We start from the raw sequence: 22,270 nt of genomic DNA, 5'->3' as shown, positions 1-22,270 counted from the left end.
TCGTTTTAAAGGTTTTAGAACCTATTCATGAGAACGGTCTTCCAGCTAACAGTATTTTTATTTGCTTAAATATATCAACTACGTGGTTCATTCCTTTATACTATAAGCAAATAATATATCGCACGCCAATCCCATTTAGAATTCAGCGCTTTCGATTCAACTTACAATTTCAATGCGAAGAAAAACGTACCAGAGTAGGCGATTTAAAACGTTCACAGTATTGTAATTTCCTCGGTGTGCCGGTTAAAAAACTAAAACACAGCGAAGATGGATGTTGGCAGCATATCTATTTATATCTGGTCTGTCCATAAACAGCCTGCGAGGAACCGGTCAGCCGGGGACGGGGAATGCACCGCCCGCACCGCCGGGGCACGTTGCAAATGCACAATGTATTCATTACCTCGCCTCGTCACATGCGATAAACTTATTTTATATCTATAATCCGTTAATGGCTTACAACTCGAATCACTTCAAAGTTATTAAGCAATTAAAAACTTAAGAAGATACAAACTAAGTTAGGTCGAGGTCGTGACTTACTTTCTTATTAGTTAATTTTACCTTTTTTTCTGAACCAGTTTGCACTTTTGCGTAAACAGTTATTTTAAAAGTTATTGATAGCGACTATTATTTTTACAAACGTAACTAAAGACCTGTACTACTTAAAAGTCTACCATTAAAGACTGAAGGTACCAGTTAGGAATCATTTCAAAATCATACTTAATCCAACTTAGCCATATGGAAGTATATTTAACAGACACATAATTTACATGTGTTTCTGTTGTGTACCGGGTACTTAGATAACTTCCGTGTTTCCCACGCCTCACTGACCGTGGGTTTCTGAATCCAAAATATCCTTTTAAAATATATTGTTATCTCTGTCTTGTCAAAGATAATAACAAGGATAACGATATGTTTTATACAGAGATTTAAGTCTCAGAAACTCACGATTAGTCTTCAAGTATTAACACCTAGTCATTCGTCTTTGCCTCAATGATTGTTCACAAGCCCACGCTTAAATTCAAGGCTATAATATCGATTAATTCAATTCATTTATCATTAAGCATAAATTGTTTTTTCTTCGAGGACACTCATAGTTTCTCGGCGTTAAGTAATGGTTATAAATAATACGATTAAACAACTGATTGCTGTCGATTAACCTTCAACTTCGAGACTAAAAGAACGTTGGAAAACCCTGAACAAAGACAATAAACTGAATAACCTTGCTCATATTTGGAGATATTTTTAAAGTGAATTTAGCAATTCAATCAATATTTTTTTCTTATTTCTGTAAAATTAATATATAACATTTTATAAAAATAAACTTATGCATTTCTTTGTTTTTATATTTGACTCACGAACCATTGAAAGATAATATTGACATTCATACTTTTTGTATAAACGTTATAAAGCCTTAATCATAGCACATAAAACGAATTTTACTTCAAGATACAAGTATTGCTAAAATATAAAAGTTCCATAAATATTACGCACTCTAAAACTGCCGCTGTATTTGGCGCATTAGTTGGCATCTAAACATGAAGCTTTTATTACATAACTGTACATAAAGCCATGCGCCGCTGCACATTTAATCGCCTTCATAAAGGTGATTAACGAAGTTTAGCCGGAAAGCTAACTCAAAGCGCTGCTCGCTGTTAGGGCGATTTCTGTGAATAAAAGGGGGGTGAAGTATAAAATGTCTTCAATGCTGCGTCACCGTCGACTCATCCATCAAGGTGACATCGTCGATTATTTGTTATACACCATGGTACTCATTTGAGTTAGCCTTTCAACGAAATGTGTAGGCAGTTAAAAAGCCTGGTGTATTCATATTTCAACGACTAAAAAGATTTTGGGTCATTACACTAATAATACAAATATCTGAAAATTAATGTTCGTCGTATTTTGGAATGTTTACATAAAGATAGTGTTGTTACTTGCATTTTTAACGGAGTGTACTGAATAAAACTCATGCTACTATCACGAGGTATATGAATGACAAACGGTAATCAGATAATGCATTTCCTTTTGTATGATCCTGACATCTGTCTGACTTTAACAAACACTATGTCTCCGTCATTTGTTGAGTTGATTGCTACATTATTCGATACTCCATTCTTCTATTCTTACATTAAACTCCTGAAACTACGAGACACAGTCTCAAAAATATATATGTTTTATTGAAGTTGACTAATAAATGATTAATTTAAGTATTAACAGAATGAACATATGAGAGTGTTACGTGGGACCTTCCGTCGCGACGCGTGGGTTGGGCCCATGACACAGTTCGGGATGTGCCATTGCCGCCACGGTCAATTATATCCGTCGCATCTCCACGTAAACACTGTTTACTACACTGTACTCATTTGCGTGCATAATCTGCACATAACCACCGTATTACGAAGTAAGTAGGTACAGTCAGCTGCATAAATATATAAACATTTTCTAATTTTAGAAAATTATAAAAATATCGGCTTCAAAAATATGTATGCACGTATTCGTCATTATTATGTATTTATGAGCGGGAGCATATGAGTATTCATATTTTTGAGACCGAAGGCATATACAAGTTTCTGAAGCTTTATAAATGTATAAATATTTAGGTGGCTGACTGTACAAGAAACAATTTTTTTCTTTCGTTGTTAATAAATAAAAATCAAAATTAACCATTTTAAGAGCAGAAAATAATGTCCTATTGCCGATTCCTTTTAATGCCTGAGCCTTATTCTGGTATAAAATATATCTAGGTGTGGACTAGTAGTTTCGCTGTGCGCTGGCCGTGCAAGTAGTGACGGTCGTTTTTTCCATCGTCGCTCGGTCGGATGTCGTCTCACAGTTTTTGCTCGTTACCGAGATCTGGTCACGCGGCAAAGAGGCCCCGCCGCGTCGCTCGACCGCTTTACTGTATTATTTGTACTTATTACTTAAAACCTGCGACCACTTTACTCTCTCGAATATGTTACTCGACCTATAAGTACTTGAATTTTATAAGACCCTTTTAAATTCGTTTTGAGGAAAATTGTGTCTTTATCTCATTATCTTGTAATTTTTCGTTTAATACTATGATTTTAGAAGTATGTAGGTACGTACGTCATATTACTAGCTATCGCCCGCGACTCTACGACAGTCTATAGGATTACAGCGTGAACTATTCTCGTGCCGAAATATAAGATGCATTAATTGTTGTTACGGCTCGTATCAAATTATTTTATTAATTTAATAGTAGAATTGAGAATGTCTGACTTTTGTGCGGCGATACGAAAAATCACAAGTGTGACATTAATCTAATCATCGGCTGTTTGTCGTCAAATTAGTCGAAAACAAAGGCGTTCTTTCTCGGCCGATAAGCGTTTCGTAGTCAGCTTATCTGTACTGATACACGGTCGATGACCCCTTTGTTCCCGGATGGCATGGCACATTAAACTAAAAAAATGTCGCACTGATTTCTTTCTGTTCGCGACTTAATTGGACTAATTAATTTTGGTCCAATATTTGTATCAATGGATATGTTGGGCTGTTTTTATATTGTAACATTTTTATTTTGTTTCTTTTTTAAAGACACGACATCCTTTCAAAGGCAATTTTAATTAGGAACATTGTCGTTAAATTAAAAAATAAAAAGCAGTAATGATTCAATATTTACTGTAATACATTTTATTCTCATATGCTATATACAAAATTCTTGTGTCACATTGTTAGTTACCATAAATCTCTTGAGTGATTTTTGTAAAAATTTATCCACGTATTCAGCAGGTCTGAGAGTCGGCAATTCCCTTTTTTTAATTCCGCGCATACGGAGACGCGGGCAACAGCTAGAAATCTCTATTATTTGCCAGTGAATTTGTATACGTCATCATATCATAAATGAATAAGGTATTGACTCAATAAACTAACGATCTCTCAAAAGCGTAATGTAAGTGTGTCTTAAGTGTGAAAAAGTTCGCAAGGTGGACAAGCGCAGCGTTTTTGAACGTTACTTAATTCAACGCCTGTTATTTCAACCTTAATCTCACAATAAAACTCTCGACCCAATTCAGAATCGCCCTCGTTTTCCTCATTACACGCCCATTTTCCTGTAAATAAGGTGTTAATGACCCAAAAACTTTGCGGTTCAACAAATATTCCATTCCGAAACGTTATAGTTTCGATGTCATTGATCTGAAAATTATAAATCGATGTTACTAAAATAAACAAGTTCGTATTAGATAAGAAGGTTTGATAATATCCTCCAATCGCATTGTTTTGTAGCGTTATAATGAGGCGCCACGCGACGTCGGTTGGTACTCGCAACGACCCGACCTACTGTCACAATTTGTTATGAAATAATTTGAAGAAGTTGAAGAACAAAGAGTCGTTGACCCAGTTGGTGTCGTACGGTTAATTAGCCCTTATGACGATCGCTGGACGAGCTACATTTGCTGACGTCACCTGTGCCTTGGCCTACTTAGTCCGCTCTATATTTTGCCACGAGTTCGCGGAAAACGCGGTAACAATTCGAAGCGGCATCATTGTTAATGTTTTGTTTTTGGACCTTGAAAAACTAATCTGTTTCTAAACGTCTAATTTATATTTTTTGTAAGAATAATTAAAAATCTTAACAAATAATAACGTATTAACACCGAAGAGTTACCGTTTTGTAACATTATGTTAGGTAATTCATAGCCTACACATTTTTCACATTTCCACATACATATTTTGTTATAGCATGTAGTACATAATGTTGCATAGAAACAAGTTTAGTTACATAACGAGTTAGGATGCCTACGACTAGTGCCGCGGCGGTCGTGCGAGGTCGCGTTTGCAGGACAAGGGCACTGATAGCAAACAGTCAAGCAAGCGTACTCTATTTTAAACGCTTTGCTCTGTTGTTTTGTTCACTATTGTGTTCTTTGATGTTAAGATTTGTATTAATGCCATGGTCATTGAATTGTGGATTCGAAAAATGAAAATTTTAAACAATTGACAAAATATTTAAACAATCGTATACCAAATTCTACACTACTTTTACAATGAAAGAAACTTTCTATACCCATGCCTCATAGTTATCTGAATTTGAATCTATTTCTTAGCAACATGCATATTGTTCAATACAACAGCTGGTTGTAAACGTCTTGTCAGTTTAATTTGAGTGAGGAAACGATGCGGCATTAATTCTAATTATAACTCCCTCCCTTTTCTATTTACTAACCTATTCCCATGTTTACTCGAAAAGGCGCGTCGGAGCGTGGGTGCGCAGGCATCCGCACTAAATTGGGGAGTAGACAGGGACAGGAACAGTTGGTAAGCATTTAGCACCGTGCGGGGGACAGAGAGAGTCTTTGATACAGACTGCCAATACCGCGCGTGTCTGGTATTGCGGTGTACCCACTAGTATGTGGGCACAGAGTACGTGATAAGCGATGACCACTTTCTAATTTACGAGTGTTGTGACGAAATTCAGCGAACTGCCGCCGTACTGATAGAATACTAGGTAACGTTCTACATTTAATTTCTGACCCAGCATAGAAACTATTTAATTCAATCTCTTTAGATTTAAAGTAATACGTTGGGACCTTAATTGAAGAATCAATGTTGTTGTTTGACACAACCTTTTAATACCTTTTTTCGTAGTAATCTGTTTCATTACGGATTTTTGCATTATTAATTAAAGCTGATTTTCACTAAGATACAATGTTTGACAGTAAACTTTAGTTAGTAAAATATCAATCTATCTAAGACGCATATTCCTTGAAGCTGTAATCTTGCAGTGTTTGTTTTAAACTAAGAATTCGGCCATGTGTTCGTTGCACCGGATGCGTTCCTAAGCTAGTGCGGACGTAAACACGTGCTGCATCCGGATCTATGCGGTATGTTTCAGTTAGTTTAGTTAACTTAGTGTAAGGTGACAAACGTCATAGCATTTTTCGCGTTGCGTGAGACGCGAAAATCAGATTTTCACCGAGCGCGAGTTTCTATTTCAATCCAATTTTCCCGGCGCGCGGTGAAACCGATCGCTCCAGTTGTGCGGCTCCGGCCCACATCTCTTGCTAGAAAGTATCGTAGAAAGTAATATTCTAAGACGATATCCACCCGAGCGATGCATCGATCACGTGTTTAGATTTTTTTCAATGGATCGTTTTTGCTACAGAGAATTATACATGTTAATCATTGATCTAGATTCCGTATGATTATTACTAGATAGTTAATGTAACTATGTATTTAAACATTTAATTTCTGTTTATTAGATATATCAAATGTTTGTTTTGTAATTCGTATTATCTGATTATTATTTACCACCCGTTAAATATGAAATAATGCCAAAATTATGCATAGAATTGACAAAACTTGACATGTTAAAAATAAACACGAGACACACTCCTTTCTTTTTGTGTACCAAAATAAAAAAAATATTACCAAATCCTATGACGGAATGATGAATTCAACTAAATTTGAACACATTAATGAAGAACAGTTGATTTAAATGTAAGTATTTCCAAGAAATAAATAAAGCTATACTAAAATCTAAGACAAGCATTTGATTCATCTACAAATTCGGACTCCCTTATTACACCAAACGATGTTCTCTTGTTTCTTGGATAAGCAATAGTCAAAAAGCAGTGGCTAATAGCTTCTTAACATACGAAACAGCATTTACTTTCGCCATGGCCGAATTTGAATTACGCGGTATGTGGCTTGGTAAGTCTTGTGCAATACCTAACTTTGGGCAACTTTCACTGGCGTTATACGCGGCCCGCTTGCAAATTATTGCGTCGCCCCTGCCCACGGGGTCGCAGTGAAAGTTTTCGGTTAGGTATTGTTTTATCGTTTCGAAGAATGACGCCGTATGACCCACTGTTTCCTTAATAAATGTACTGTTAACCAAAACCTTAGTCACTTAAATATTGGCAAACTGTCATTCCGTTAATTCCTTTAATAAAATCTTTATAATAATATAAATGCGAAAGTTTATATGGATGTAAATCTGTTTGAAGGTATCTAATGAACGGCCCAACGGATCTTTATGAAATTTTGCGCAGATGTAGAACATAGCATGGAAGAGCATATAGGCTACTTATTAAGTTTTCTAATTCCGCGCGGACGGAGTAATTTACGACAGTTAGTATAATAATATTGAGCGATTGTAAAATTTACTAATGTCTTTAATTAGTTTTAACACATAATAAGAGTTTCGTAAAAACAAATATAAAATTTGTCAAATCACTGCAAACTGTCAATGTCGTCATGTTTCCTAAAAGTCCCTACTTCATAGATGTAGGAAATTCTTAATGAGAAAGTAAGAAAAAATATTATTTTAACACGGCATCAAATAGTTGCATAATGAAAGCTTTATATTACCACGATACTTAACTTAGATTTAAATATTACTGAGAAAGCGATATTCCAACTTAAAGTATTGAAAATTTAGTTACTTTTCAAGTTTTAATTTACAATTTTACATACAAGTTGCTAAGTTAAATTGAATAACTTTGTACCTAAGTGTGTATTGAGCAAAACTTAATTTTTACGTTAGCTAACATTTAAATAAAATGTTAGTTAACGTAAAAATTAAGTTTTAATTAACCTAAATGAATGATTGTCCGACACAGGTACATATTATGTAGTGTCAGGCAATCAACGTTATGTGAACACGCTTATGTAGTAAATACCTTCTACAAATTTTTACGCGATCGCTATATAACGTGTTATAGCATCTTGGCATTCAATTCAAGAATTTGTCCCCAACACAAATGAAAATAATCCCGATCTGAAAGAGGTAAGAAATGTTTAGACAACAGACAGTCTAACGGTGCGTTACTAGACAAAAAAATATAAAATCTACCTTTAACCAGACGGTTATTATTTTCAAAAGACATTGCAAGTCTAAAAGAACGTAAAAGTTGAATCGCGTGAGAGGAAAAACGAGTTATTATTAGTTAGTATAGAGAATCGCGAGGTTGCTCGGAGCTCTGATGCTATCATAAATAATGTGGTTGCGCGGGGAGTGCACGGGGCGCGGAGAGCGGAGTCTCTGTGAGGGACGGAGGGGGAGCGGAGTGTCAGCGCGGGACGGGGCCGGAGGGGGAGGAGATGTAAGAGTCAAGGCCGCACGCTGCCCCCGGTCGTCGCTCGCGCCCCACTTGTCGCTCTCGAGCGCTGCCAGCTCCTCTCGCTCTGACACCCGAGCGATGCCGACCGGGGCCGAAGCGGCACGAACTAGACCTTCCTATGCGCGGGCGCAGCACAACGAACAGCTGACACGTAATAACATAACACACTGACTCGGTCATTCGTGCATTCAACTTTTGATTGGCTTTCTTTTTCATGAGCATTGATTGGATCTTCGAACACTGTTTATGAACGTTACGGAATTCTGTTTACAAGCACTCATGCGCAAGCCTTTGTCGATGAATAAGGAGTATATTTAACGAAATGAGGCACATAAATAGTTATAGTCATTTTGCATAACTAAAATTATTACTTTCTAACACTCAAAGCCTTAACTATTAAAAGCATAGGAAATCAAAAACTCGTTTAGCTCTCGTACATTCCCACGATTGACCGCGGAACATAATAGGCAAAGCGCGTATCAAATTCCGCGTCTTTATCAAGCTGGGCACTGCGGCGCGACCGCGACTTCGCCGATGGAACCAGTTCTAGCCATCCCGGACACTTTCACCGCACGACCGAGCTAGCTAACCATAATAACCCACAAAATGTTATTTAATACACGCAATGTATTTAAATAAACATAATACTAAGCAAAGATCTCTGAAGTCTATTCAACTCGTTCGTCTTCGAATCACAGTTCCAAAAAGTTCTCTTGATAGGTACACCTGAGATTCATTTTTAATAATTATTATATATATATACCATAGTTCTTAAAAAATACTTTTAACAGAAGCGTCTAATAATGTGATAACAGGCTATACGAAATAATTATATAATAATACGTACACGCTTGCAACTGAACGAGGTCACCCAGTTCAGTGCTCCGTTTTTATTGAAAACATATTGGCACGGCCATTTTATTTAAAAACTACTTTGATGTTAGTGTCGCCATAAATAAAGCCGGGATAAAAGTGCGCACTTGACCTCTTTATTGAGGCATTTTTATCGTTCAAATGGCTCGCACCGGGAGACGTAAATCACAGCGACATCTCGCGACCGATAGAAGTCGGTGACGCTTGCCAATTCTAGTAGCGAATAAGGTCGCTAGGTAAGAAGTGTGGTTTGTGGAACGATCATTTGCAATGTTGCAAATCTGTGCTCTACATATTCACAGTATGTTTCTTTTAACAAAATGCTGATTGCATTTGATTTTATTTACGAGATTGAATAAGTTTTGGTTATAAGTTTAATGAATATTTTGTTTCTTGTCTTAATTAGTCCAAAGGCGTAAGTTGACATGAAAGAGGGTTCTTTTGACTTCAATTATAATGGCTAAATTAAAAGTGGGACTTTAAAAAAGACTTTAGACGATTTCTAAGATATATTTGAGACATTTGATAATTAATAGCATTATTGTGGCATGTTGGAATAGTGATACATATACAGGTTGCACGGACAGGTTTTTATTAGCGTGAAAGGCGAGACCGTTTATGATGCATTGGCGAATGACTCGGCCTCCGACTGGCCGGTCTCACGACCAACTAGTTTTTTAGCAGCACTCAAATCGGCCGGTTGCGCAACGTACGGCCACCGACCCCCACACACTCAAATAAAAATACTATTAATCATTTCAAGACATATAAAACATATTTACACCACGTTAAAAACGTACGAGCTAAGCCAACGTTAGGAATTGTTCGAATTAATATTTCTAAACACAATTTTCGATTGACATCAAATTTATCACACCCTCATTCTATTCTCTTTATTAATTTGCAAAAAATATAATGACAAACCACGTGACGACCTATTTTCAATATTTCTATACCTTTATCGTTATGTCATCGATAACCTTAAATTTAGAGCATATCGTGTCCAAGTTTTTTAAGCATCAGTATGCGTCCACGCCAATGCTGTTTAATATAAATAGGTAAAAAAATCACGTGCCCAAAAAGCTATAAATACATTTGCAATACTGTTCGCCTTTTAAGGAGTTCCGACTGCGTGATTGACAAGCGCCTATTAAATTTCCATCGCACATCGCATACCCTATTCCCGAACCTGCGCGGCATACGAACTGTGCCACGCCTGATTAGTATGCGGACGGCTACCCTATCCACCTTTTGTTTGGACAGGAAACGGCCACGTTGCCGCCGAAAATTACTTACCCGTATTTCGTTACCAAAACATCTCTTCCAAGTCGGATCGGTTGTAAAAATGAGAAATAAAATCTTTCCCCGCTCGTTCGACCTCGCAGCTAATGGTACATGAAATGTATGCAAATTTTATGGCGTCCGATTTTAGATGTTTTTGACACTCGACGCCTTTGGGCCACTGGACTTTGAGTGTTTACACAGTTGAAGGAACTTTTATATTTATACTAAATGCACTTACTCTTATAGTTATATGTTCTTAAACAACATACATCGTAAATATTATATTATCGCTATAACTAGTGTACGAATGTTGGATGAAATCATATTATGAAAACGTTGTAAAGTATCAAACATATCTCTTTCACCTTATCAACTTAGCTCTGTGTTTTCTATTCTAACCGTATTGTATATTTTGTTGCAGGTCGTGAGGAGTTGTCTCCAGCGTCGAGTATCAATGGATGCAGTACGGATGGGGACGCGCGGCGGCAGAAGAAGGGCCCTGCGCCGCGCCAGCAGGAGGAACTATGCCTGGTGTGCGGCGACCGCGCTTCCGGCTACCACTACAACGCGCTCACCTGTGAAGGATGCAAAGGTAAACTCACACTTGACATCATAATCTATTCATGACGCGTTGATATCCTAACCTAACACATGGCGCGTTTACAACCTAACCTAACACATGTCACATTTCTCTACAGCTAACCTCACAGACGCTGCTTGCGTTGTATTTATAATATTATAGGGAGAATATCTATGGGAATGTAGATGCTCAATCTAAGTTTATTGTTTTATTGTAATTCAAAGTCAAACTAATAAAATCGTGCTTAAAGTATATTCAGATTGAAATGTTACATAAAAAAGTAAATTCATTAAACATTCTTGTTTTAATGGGTAATTTGTTACGTTTGGGGGCAGTGTAACGTCACGTTCGTTGTCAGACGCGTGATTAGATTTTATGTCCTTATTCAATTGTATAACTCGTGTCTTTGGAATGTCGGATAAGACAATACTAGTTCTTATATACATTACGATTTTAGAATAACGAAAGTTGTAATAAGTTATGATTAGAATAAATAATATTGATCAGTCTTTGTAACACTAGGCAAGTATTTTTCATCCACGTCTATTATTCAAATGTAAACAGAATACGATGTCCGTTTAAGGTTGCCTTTTTGTGCATTTACTGCACTTAAAGAAATCGTGTAGGTTTGTTAATCTTTTGGTCATTCAAAAGCTTTTAGCTAAATTGGGTCACTTTCATTTAAAAAAAGGATCGTAAAAAATAATATTTAGGGACGACAACTTATCAACATCCGTTGAGTAATCTTTGGCTTTCAAAACATGATAAAATTTACTAAACTGTTTCACTAAAAAAAGTAAGTTAAAATTGAAGATGGAACCGAAAGAAACAAAAGTAAAACAGAAAATTATTCACATAACTAATACATTTCTATGATCCGTCTTAGCCAAATTCCAAATGTACTAAAAGCAGGATGTAGATTGCATATATATTTTTTTTATCTGAACCTTCATGGAGATCGTAATATATAAATAACTATAATTTTATATATCAATAGCGTTGTATATTTGCAATATGTTTTCTATATGCTTGTATAGTACTATCAATTGAGAGTTGGAATGGGTCATTGTGAGCGAGGTGATTGTAGACGCTCGTGTGCATATTGTAGTCAAATGCCACGGATCTACGTCACAATGGTTGTCTGCTGCCCGTCTACTGACCGTTTACTGACAAGTCCTTACCGTCTAGACTTGTACCGTACCTCTCTCTTCTACCACATTCATAAGTCCGCCGTCTGCCTCTATATTAATTAAGAAACAAAATGCTACGCTCAAATAAAACGTGGTACACCTTCATCTGATACTGAAATTTGTTACAGAATCGTACAGGACGTTACATTTGTGTCGCGCAATTTTATATATCGTTTTATTTCTTACAATAAATACGTATCGCTTTTATTATCAATCTCGTCATATCACGTTACCTAATCGTACCTCTCGTATCGCGATGTCAACGACCCCCGTCTTTCAGACAACCTTTAATGTTTGCAACGACTGCATTCCAATATTTTTAAAGAATTCAAACGTGTAATAAACATATACAATATCGATTCCAGGATTCTTCAGGCGGAGTGTTACCAAAAATGCAGTATATATATGTAAGTTTGGACACGCGTGTGAAATGGACATGTATATGCGACGCAAATGTCAAGAGTGCCGGTTGAAGAAGTGTTTGGCGGTTGGTATGCGGCCCGAGTGCGTGGTGCCGGAGACGCAATGCGCTATGAAGAGGAAGGAGAAGAAGGCGCAGAGGGAAAAGGACAAACTGCCCGTCAGTACGACCACAGTCGACGACCACATGCCACCCATAATGCAGTGTGACCCACCTCCCCCAGAAGCCGCTAGGATTGTAAGCAACTTTACAAATTACAATAATTAAATACTTTTATTTCTATACAAAGATAAATTAACTTAAATAAAGCTCAATTAAAAAAATCGTTTGAAAAACAAAATTTTTAAAACTTAGTAAATAGTTTAAAAACGTTGAATACATTTGCTTTCTGTACTATCATAATAATGAGCAAGCAAAGTATTAACGCGACGGTTGTTTCCTACGTGAAGCTGGAATGTTTGCAGCACGACTTGGTACCGCGGTTCCTCCCGGACAAGTTGCTGGAGCAGAACAGGTTGAAGAACATCCCGGCGCTCACCACCAACCAGCAGTTCCTCATCGCGAGGCTCGTCTGGTACCAGGACGGCTACGAGCAGCCTTCCGAGGAGGATCTGAAACGGGTCACAGAAGTAAGATTAATACTTTTGTAATTATGTACTTAAAAAGTGTTGATAAATATTTTGTAAATACATTATTTAAATTATAATCCAGAGAACGCGTTTAAATCTTAGAGATTAAAATTCATATCAACAACCTCCCTGAATAAATCTCCCCGTGTTTTTGTTGGATGGAAAAAACAGTGTTGCTTAAATAATAATACATAAGGAATATGTTAAAAATTTACATATAATGTGGTCAAATTTAAAGCAATCCATTAATAACTCAATGGTTCATTAAGTTATTAACGCTCAAAATATTAAGTTTTGTATTAAGTACTGTATCAAGCAATATGGGGTTTCAGACGTGGCAGCATGGTGAAGAGGACGAGGAAGAATCGGACCTACCCTTCCGTCAGATCACAGAGATGACGATTCTCACAGTGCAGCTGATCGTAGAGTTCGCTAAGGGCTTGCCAGGGTTCGCCAAGATCTCACAGCCTGATCAAATTACATTATTAAAGGTATATTTCAAAATTGGTAAACACTTAGGTTTCAGTTCTCTTAAGTGATATTGAAGTTTGTGGGAAAACCTAACAGCACCCAAAATTTAACCGTAAGCTAGCTTAGCTTTTGTCTGCTTCTTGTCATCACCTTAAAAATATTTGATAAATTTTCGCTTATTTTTTTAACGTATAGTTTTATTTATCAGGCGTGTTCGAGCGAGGTGATGATGCTGCGAGTGGCGCGGCGTTACGACCCCGAAACTGACAGCGTGCTGTTTGCCAACAACAAGGCGTACACGCGCGACAACTACCGCAAGGCCGGTATGGCCTACGTCATCGAGGATCTGCTGCACTTCTGCCGCTGCATCTACACCATGTCGCTCGACAACGTCCACTACGCCCTCCTCACCGCCATCGTTATATTCTCAGGTCAGCTTATAGACATATCTTCACTAGTTAATTAAATTATCTTAAAAAGCTTATTAGTTCTTCTAATTTTAGATATTGTTGGCTACTTATAAAGAGAGATATGTTTCATGTTACAGACCGGCCGGGGCTGGAACAGCCGAAGCTGGTAGAGGAGATACAGCGGTACTACCTGAACACGCTGAAGATGTACGTGGTGAACCAGCACAGCGCGTCGCCCCGCTGCTCCGTCATATACGGCAAGATCCTGTCCGTGCTGTCGGAGCTGCGCACGCTGGGCATGCAGAACTCCAACATGTGCATCTCGCTCAAGCTCAAGAACAGGAAGCTGCCGCCATTCCTCGAGGAGATCTGGGACGTGGCGGACGTCTCGACGACGCAGCCTCCGCCCGTCACCGACGCGCGTACGGAGCTCTAGCGGCCCCGCGAGAGCACCGCCCCCCGCGCCGCGCCGCGCACCACGCCCTGCGGCCTCTGAGCCCCGCCCAACGAGCTCGATGGACACGTACCGACTTACCATGTGTTACGCAACGATTGGGAGACCGGATTTCCTGTCTATGATAAAACTCCATAGGATTAGAACATAGAATTCTTGCCGTTCTAATTCAAGGTAAAGAAGCTGTAGACAAAAATAAATGAAATGAATAAATACGTCGTATGCAAGATTTTATCTTGGGTGATGATATAAAGGGAACATATGGTAAGGGCACCGAAGGGACGTCATGGGGAGATGGGGGAAGGTGAGGGGTGTCAGCAATGCGCGGGGGAGGGACCGTGTTCTGCAGCGCCGAGGCGACGCCGCCACTGAGGAGAGAACGCTCATAGACTGGCTAGTTTTAGTGAAGTGCTCGGACACTGGAACGATGGGACGTGATGGAGTATTTATAAGGACCGCGGGTGCGAGATGTGCGTATTCGGTGACCGACGACGTGCGAGAGATTAGTGAATATATGTGCTGTTGAACGTTCGAGAATATATTAAGTGTTGATAGTTTTAGTGGCCCCGGCGGCGACCGGAGCGGCCGAAGCGACCGGGTCTCGCCTCGGCCGCCGCGAGTCGCCGCGTGTCGCCTCCACGTTTTCCTTAGCGGCTGGATCGGTTGGTCACTCGGATACCACTGTTCTAATACTTCGATAAGTACACCTCCTAAATTACACATACGAACACTACGAGAGTTATAAATGAAAATAATATATGAAAAGATTCTATTGGATGAAAAAGTTGATAGTTTTTGTTTATTTACCAAAATTGTGGGTAAAACACCTTTTCGATTTATCTATACATATAATATATTGCGCCTTCGGTTAGGATAACGTAAGTTATTTCAGTGATGTTCGCTGGATCGCGACTGTTTGTTTACTCTAGGGATGATCGAGGTCATTCACATTTATATATCGATAAAAATGCACGCTAATCGAATAAAAGGCATCGATGGCCAAATATTTATTAAGTATTTATATACATGTATATATTTATATAGATTTAATGATGAATTATTTTAATATGAAATGATGAAATTTGATTATTTTAAATTACCTCGATTGGGTTTGCTGGTTACTTCTATTGATGTTACTGGCTTTGATGTGTTCAAGACATCGGTTTTGCGATGCGATATAACAAAAAATAAGAATCAGCGCTTATAATCGATCATCCCTAGTTTATATATAGTTTATATAAGGCGTGTTGAGTGTCATGTCAGCTTTAGTTTCGACTAATGTTCCAATGTCCTGTGCCCGTGTCCCTTGCGTGTCTACTTGTCCATTTATTTTTATAATTTATTATTGCTGTGATTACAATTATTACATGTTGAAATGTAGGCCGATTTATGTGTTATTACTATCAATATAAAACATGAACTAATCAAGTTCTGTCTGTCCGTGTTACATAGTTAGGATATCGCGTTTAACAGCGGCTTTTATATTCACGCTGCATTCAGTCATTACACTAGATTGTTTGTTCCATTCACTAAGATATCATAAGTTATCTGTTCAATACCGGACGTTCGTGTAATAGTCGAGTTTAATTGTTTGAAGGCAACATTGTGTACCAGTTTGTGCAATTTACAATAAGTATCGCCATAAGCTTAAATAACATAGAATATTCTTAACGTTGTAAAGGAAACTTCCAGAGGCAGATGTTCTACAGTTCCCAGTCGTTACTCTACATAAACACAATTACTTAATATTTCTACTTACGACATCATTTTGCGTGCATGTTATCAGGCAGCTGTTATAGGTTCGAAGTTAGAAATGTAGAGCCCATATAAATCTGTCCAAAATTAATATTTATTTCTATTTAATCTGTATTTATAATTGACAAATTCTAATTAATGTTTAGAACTAAAGAAAACTTCTTTTATTTATAGTTTCATAAGAAATGGCAGCTCCTTTACCTTTATAAGATTTTATTTTGTACGTATTTATATTACGATGTTTGGCCGAGCTTACTCTATGGGAACAATATTGGAATAGATGTAAAAATAGATCGATAGTATACATGCACGTAATTTGATGTCCAACAAAACTGCATCTGTCTCTCAAATAATACATGAAAAAAGGTTTTTAACTTATATTCAGGGTTTTAACAAATCAGTTTTTTTCAAATCAAATTTACACTTCTTAATATCAATTTCATTGTTAAACTTATAAATTTGATTTTTAAAATGCTGAATCTTTTATGTCTGAATTTAAAGTACACCTGTTGTACAATGCATTAAAACTGCCCGTGATTCACTCGTGTACAATATGCCTTATCTCCCTTTACATATTTACATCGACAATGATACATCAGTCAGTGTTATATCCTAAAATTAAACGATCTCAGTACATAAGAGTTGTATGCATATTTCTGTTTCTCACAATTATTTAAATACATAGAAAGAACTTCAGATTTCCCAAAGAAACTTATTTACATTGGATTAAGGTTAGTCAAAAAAACTATCGCATAATACATTTAATCATCATCATCAGCTCACTATAAATCCCTACTGAGGGGCTCAGAACCTACCCTAAGTTAGGAGTGACAGTCCGTAGTCAACCATGCTGGGCCACTGCGGGTTGGTATACTAACTTAGGGTAAGCTCCGAGCCCCTCAGTGGGGATGTATAGTGGCTAAATGATGCCTATATGCAATTGTAGACTTTTGTCATATCGTTCTGTTATATATAAGCCACTTTTATATTAATATTTTCGTTTTAAACCTATTAATCAATGTATTTGTTTACCATACGAACTAAATGTCAAATAAGTGTTAGTGTAAAAAAAGTTTATTAAGATATAATCTAAAGAAACTAACGTACACAATTATCTTACATCATTATAAAAAAGTGCATGCTTTTTAATTTTTTGATTTTGCAGAAATCTATTCTATCTATGTATTTAAATTGTCAGTCGCCATTTTAGTTTCCTATTGTCCTAGGTGAATGATAAATGGCAATGCGATTCAAATCGAAGTCGTGAGCGTCTTGAAACGAAAAGAGTTATAATGTTAATATAACGTTTTCACAAGATAATTAAAAAAAAAACTATATTTTAAATTGTACACGTTTAAAGATATAACTATTTTCGTGACATGGATCGTTTTATAACCTAGATTTGTTTATTACTTGGGCTTATAAATTTTCACTCACCTAAGACAATGGGTGATAACCTGAGAAGTACTTCTCTTCGACATGTGTCCGTCTCGAAGCCTTCAGTCTGTCGGATCGTGGAGTCGTTGTGTGCGTGTAGTGACGTCATCAGCATCACAGTGCGTAATGTATCACATCCATTACTCGTAATGTACTAGTAAACTAAGAGTCTGTTTGGTGCGTGTTGAATGTGTCTTCTTTACATGCCATTTAATATTGTGGTGTAGAAATTTTACATGATCTGTATGTTTGTTGTTTTTTGGAAATGCATTTCTTAATACGTATAGATTTGTGCGTGACGATGGGGCTTGCACCGCGGACCGGCGCTAGAATGCTTTAGCACTCCACTTTGCGAAGATGTAAGCGTTCGGTATAGGCAGAGTTCTTGACTTAAATAATGTAATTAGTATTATCAAATATTCATAAAAATGTGACACTTGTAAGTGATTCATATTACTATTGTAGGATTGAATATCTTGTCTTTCTGCCGATCAAAAATGATTTTAAAAGTTGATGTTATTAAGTAAATTAATTTCACTGTAATTTTTTTTGTAATTTCTCCTGCTTACAAGTGTTTACGTCTTCGCAAGGTCGAGTGCACATTTTTTCGAATTATACACTTATTTTTACTCTAGCAGTAGGCGAATTAATAAATAAAGCACAAAATGTCACTCGAGTGTCTTAGGTCTCTGCTGTATAGAGCCGGGGGCGTATTAACAATCACACTGCCATTATAAACGTAATTTGATGGTGCGTCCGGTATGTTTGCGGTCATAGCGAGGGGTTTTTCTACGAAACGTTTGAGTTGTGATCCGTAGATTGCGTGCATGTTCCGTCATGTGTTTGCGCTACGTAAGTTGCCTTATAGCCGAGACGCAATGTACGCCACACCGAGGCGATCTCGGCTAGTGACGATTATTACTGCCATTCGATAAGTAAATTATTATACATCATTCGAGGCGTAGGAGTCATTACGTGTAGCTTCATAGTATACGGACCCCGTCGGTGCACAGCCAATCGCATTTGATACATATTATTCGATTTCGAAATTATAATAGGTTTATTAAGGATCTAATGTTAATTCTCTTAACGAGAAACGTAATAAGTAATGGGAATACATTAATATAATTTGTGTCTTAGCTGATAATGAAACATAAGTACGATGATAAGTTTATATCGCTTGCTGAGATGCGAGATCCGAGCGAGGCAGATATAGACGGACGACGGATGAGGGACGAGCAGGGAGAGGAGGGGGCATGTCTAACCTTGCGCCTTGGACACTGGCACACTTCACTGTCGGCCACTGGTTTTCCCCCGTGACTGAATGACGCAGCGTCAGGCCGGGGATCAGATGCCAGCTTTTATCAGTTTCCTATCAAGATAGACAATATGTACAAAGGTAAAATCATGGTACAACAAAGTTAAATTTTTAACATTTTATATCACTGTTAATTATTAAAGAGTTATCGCTTGACGCTGCGATGACATCGATTAGTGTTGGTCCGCTGTCCAGGGCGCGGGGTCGCACCGGTTGTACTTTTTCAATACTGTTTCAAAACTTTTTATTTTACAATGGGGGAAGGAGGAATAGTGCGCGGTGACCAAGCGTGGCACGTCCAGTCTACCGATGCGAGGACCACGGGGTAGGGGTCCGCTGTGTCCATTAAAAATTTGTATATAGGTACCTTTAGATTTTATTGTCATATGTTTGACATATGTTTAATTTTATTCATCTAAGAAAGTACAGATGGCTGTTGTTATTTTTATATTATTTGGGTAGAAGTATATTTTTTTTTGTAAATGACCTCTGTATTTATCTTTTGTAAGCTTTGTAAGCGATAGGGACTTAGACTAATATATGAGCTACGAAAAAATTGTGATTACAAAATAATTTTCATTGACTTTGTATTTACTGATATACGTTTTGTTCTGCGTATATATTCTTCGTTTCGATAGATTTTTTTTTTCTTAATAATTTTTGTTACTTCAGAGTGCAATATGTACAAATATTTACATATAAAATATAAAATGTACAGTCATTTTTTTAGTTTTAATGTGTCAACGCAATACGTTTCGCTATTAATTCGTTGAATGTACAATTGCAAGCATAATAATTAGTGAGTGAGCCGCGACTGACGCGACGCTCACTCCTGTTTCACTAATACTTAAGTCATGATTAATTTTTACATAGACGGACTAGGTGATCTTTGTATTTAAATTTGCTAACTTTTTGTAGCAGATTAGAATTTGTTTAACTTGAATTAAGCTGAATAATGTACATTTTGAATTGATTTTAAAGTGATTTTAGTTGTTATTTAGTGAGGAATTTTTTTCTTATGAAGTGTGTCTGGCAGCCTCGTGGCCAGTCCGCCGATACCAGTGCGATTGTGCAATTTCCGTTACAACTGTTGTTAGGGTAGAGGTAGCGCTGCGTGCGGCGCGGGGCGGGGCGCGCTGCCCCTCGCGCCAAGTGCCACGTCGATCGACCAAGGAAGGCTGATACTACGCGATAAGAGCCCATTCCGTGTTCATCGAAACACATTTTACTTGTATATCATTTCGTTATACTATCTCTGTCCGCGGTAATAATTATTTCCCCCTAATAATACTTTTGCCTTAGTGAATCCTTTATTATATGTTTTAACCGCTGCGGTGAAGCGAACTAGATATAGGGAACAGACATGACGATATGTTAAATTTTAGAGAGTCAACTTTTATAAAAGATAACTACAAAACAAAACCATGAAAGGGTGTGTACAAAAACGAGGAAATTTGTATGAAAAATTGTTATGCGAATAAACTTACACCTCGATATAAAATAATTTTGTCTTTTATTTCTTTTCTCTTTATATTTTTTATATGTCACAAGGTGGCAAACGAGCAAACGGCCACCAAAATTCACATCAGCAATCGCAGATGAGTTGCCAACCTTTAATTCACGGATGTGGGGACGCACAGAAAGAGGATATTTCCCCTTTCACTGCGTTCCCTCCTCCGTCAAATCCACTTCCCCTTCCCATCCTTTCCTTATTAAAAAGGGTTGAGAAGGCAAAAGGGGCTAAAATGTACTCCATGTACTCTCACAAGACGAAACGTGAAGTTACTTCCACTTCACGCCTGTCTTCTGTGTGGTACTTCACCGTCGAGTCCGGCCATACGTGCAACAACTTATTTTGCTGGCGTCCAGCTCTGTCAAATGTATTACTTCATGCTATAAAATGCTCAAGTGTTACAATTATCAATAGCCACCCTCGTGCAGAACACCATGGAAGAAAAACATAAAATCAACAAGAGACTCGGCAACGAGGTAGGTAAACGATGCAGAGATAAAAAAACTAAAATTAAATAATCGCATTAAATTGTAGCTTATAATTGCGCTCGAGGAAATTGCTGTCGGAAAATCCTGTGTCGATGTGTCCAATTAAATCAAACTTGATCCAAACTGAACGATATTACCATACAATATAATTTTCAATAAACAAGTAACCCTATTGTGGTTTCTATTGATGAATCATATTCGGTAAACAACGTTACCTTTAAGTAGCAATTAATTTTAAAGGGATATGTAAAAAACTGATATATAAACACGGCTAAACACTCACGTATATTCGTCCGGTGGCGGCACCGACTAGTTTTGAGCCCATCGGGGGACGAATATACATGAGTGTTTAGCCGTGTTTATATATCAGTTTAGTATAATGTCTCACGAAAGTTTGGATATGTAAAAGTTATGATGTTATAAATCTTGAACTTTGCTTTTCAAAATCTGTCAATTGATCGTAATAGATCTTACTAGTCTTACTAATATTATTGATGCTAACGTTTAGATGGATGGATGGAAGTTTGTTAAATGCTATCTCAGGAACAGCTCAACGGATCTTGATGAAATAAGACACAGACTTAGGACATAGTCTAGAATAGAAGAACATATAGACTACTTATTAATTTTATTAACGCGTAAATAAGTGCTGTTTGCATCCTTTGGTCAAAATTTACAAAAATATGCATAAGTGTTTATTAGAGAAAAAGTCAAACGCATCATTCCAATCGTTAAGCCAGTGCTCGTGCCAAATAATTATTATTAAAAATATTGATTTTGTTTATAAATCATTTCTTATTTATAAACTGTTTAAGACTGTGAACTACTTATAGTACATTCATGATAAACTCTGACATTATACATTATCCTGAGAGATGTCATATTGTTATGTTTAAAGCTAACAAAAATAGAATACAATTAATCGCAACAAGCTCAACAAATAGACGCTTCATCCGTGCATTTGGATATTGTATACAAATTCAGAAAACCTCATAGTCCTCGAAATAACCTCGTTTTACTATCAAATATATCATAACAATGTCAAAAAAATAAATTGTAAATTAATAAAAAAACTAGTTTTTAATATACGTAAAGGATTTTTTTCTTATAAATTTTAGCTACTATATTAAAATATGACAAAAACTTGTTATTACAAAATATGGTACGCACACATGACGTCGAGCGGCATTAAATATCAGACGATATTTGGAGGCCATGTCTAAAATCTTTAATAAAAGTTGTTAGAATATTTATGAATATCAATGTCGTATTATAATTATTTTTGGGGGGGGCTTAATGCAAGCATTTAACTGGAAAATACATCTAAAATATATTATAATAACTAAAGAAGATATATTTAGGT

At 37.1% G+C, this 22,270-nt stretch overlaps 1 protein-coding gene across 5 annotated transcripts in view; it reads left to right on the top strand.

The window, feature by feature from the left end:
* The window catches only part of EcR (ecdysone receptor), a 185,297-nt gene extending 170,751 nt beyond the window's left edge, over window positions 1-14,546 (top strand). For 3 of the 5 annotated variants that reach the window (XM_013325070.1, XM_013325068.1, XM_013325066.1), the window contains 6 exons: window positions 10,663-10,833; window positions 12,377-12,669; window positions 12,882-13,061; window positions 13,394-13,552; window positions 13,741-13,963; window positions 14,080-14,546. In XM_013325070.1, coding sequence (XP_013180524.1) covers window positions 10,663-10,833; window positions 12,377-12,669; window positions 12,882-13,061; window positions 13,394-13,552; window positions 13,741-13,963; window positions 14,080-14,378 — 1,325 coding nt within the window. In that variant the 3' untranslated portion in view covers window positions 14,379-14,546. The remainder of the gene's footprint in view (window positions 1-10,662; window positions 10,834-12,376; window positions 12,670-12,881; window positions 13,062-13,393; window positions 13,553-13,740; window positions 13,964-14,079) is intronic. The other 2 variants (XM_013325071.1, XM_013325067.1) reach the window with 1 other exon arrangement.
* The last annotated feature ends 7,724 nt before the right edge of the window (window positions 14,547-22,270 follow it).

Source organism: Papilio xuthus, unplaced genomic scaffold, assembly GCF_000836235.2.
Source record: "Papilio xuthus unplaced genomic scaffold, Pxut_1.1 DF824888.1, whole genome shotgun sequence".
In the NCBI taxonomy this organism is placed as follows: Eukaryota; Metazoa; Arthropoda; class Insecta; order Lepidoptera; family Papilionidae; genus Papilio; species Papilio xuthus.
This window is presented reverse-complemented; position numbering and strand designations above follow the sequence as displayed.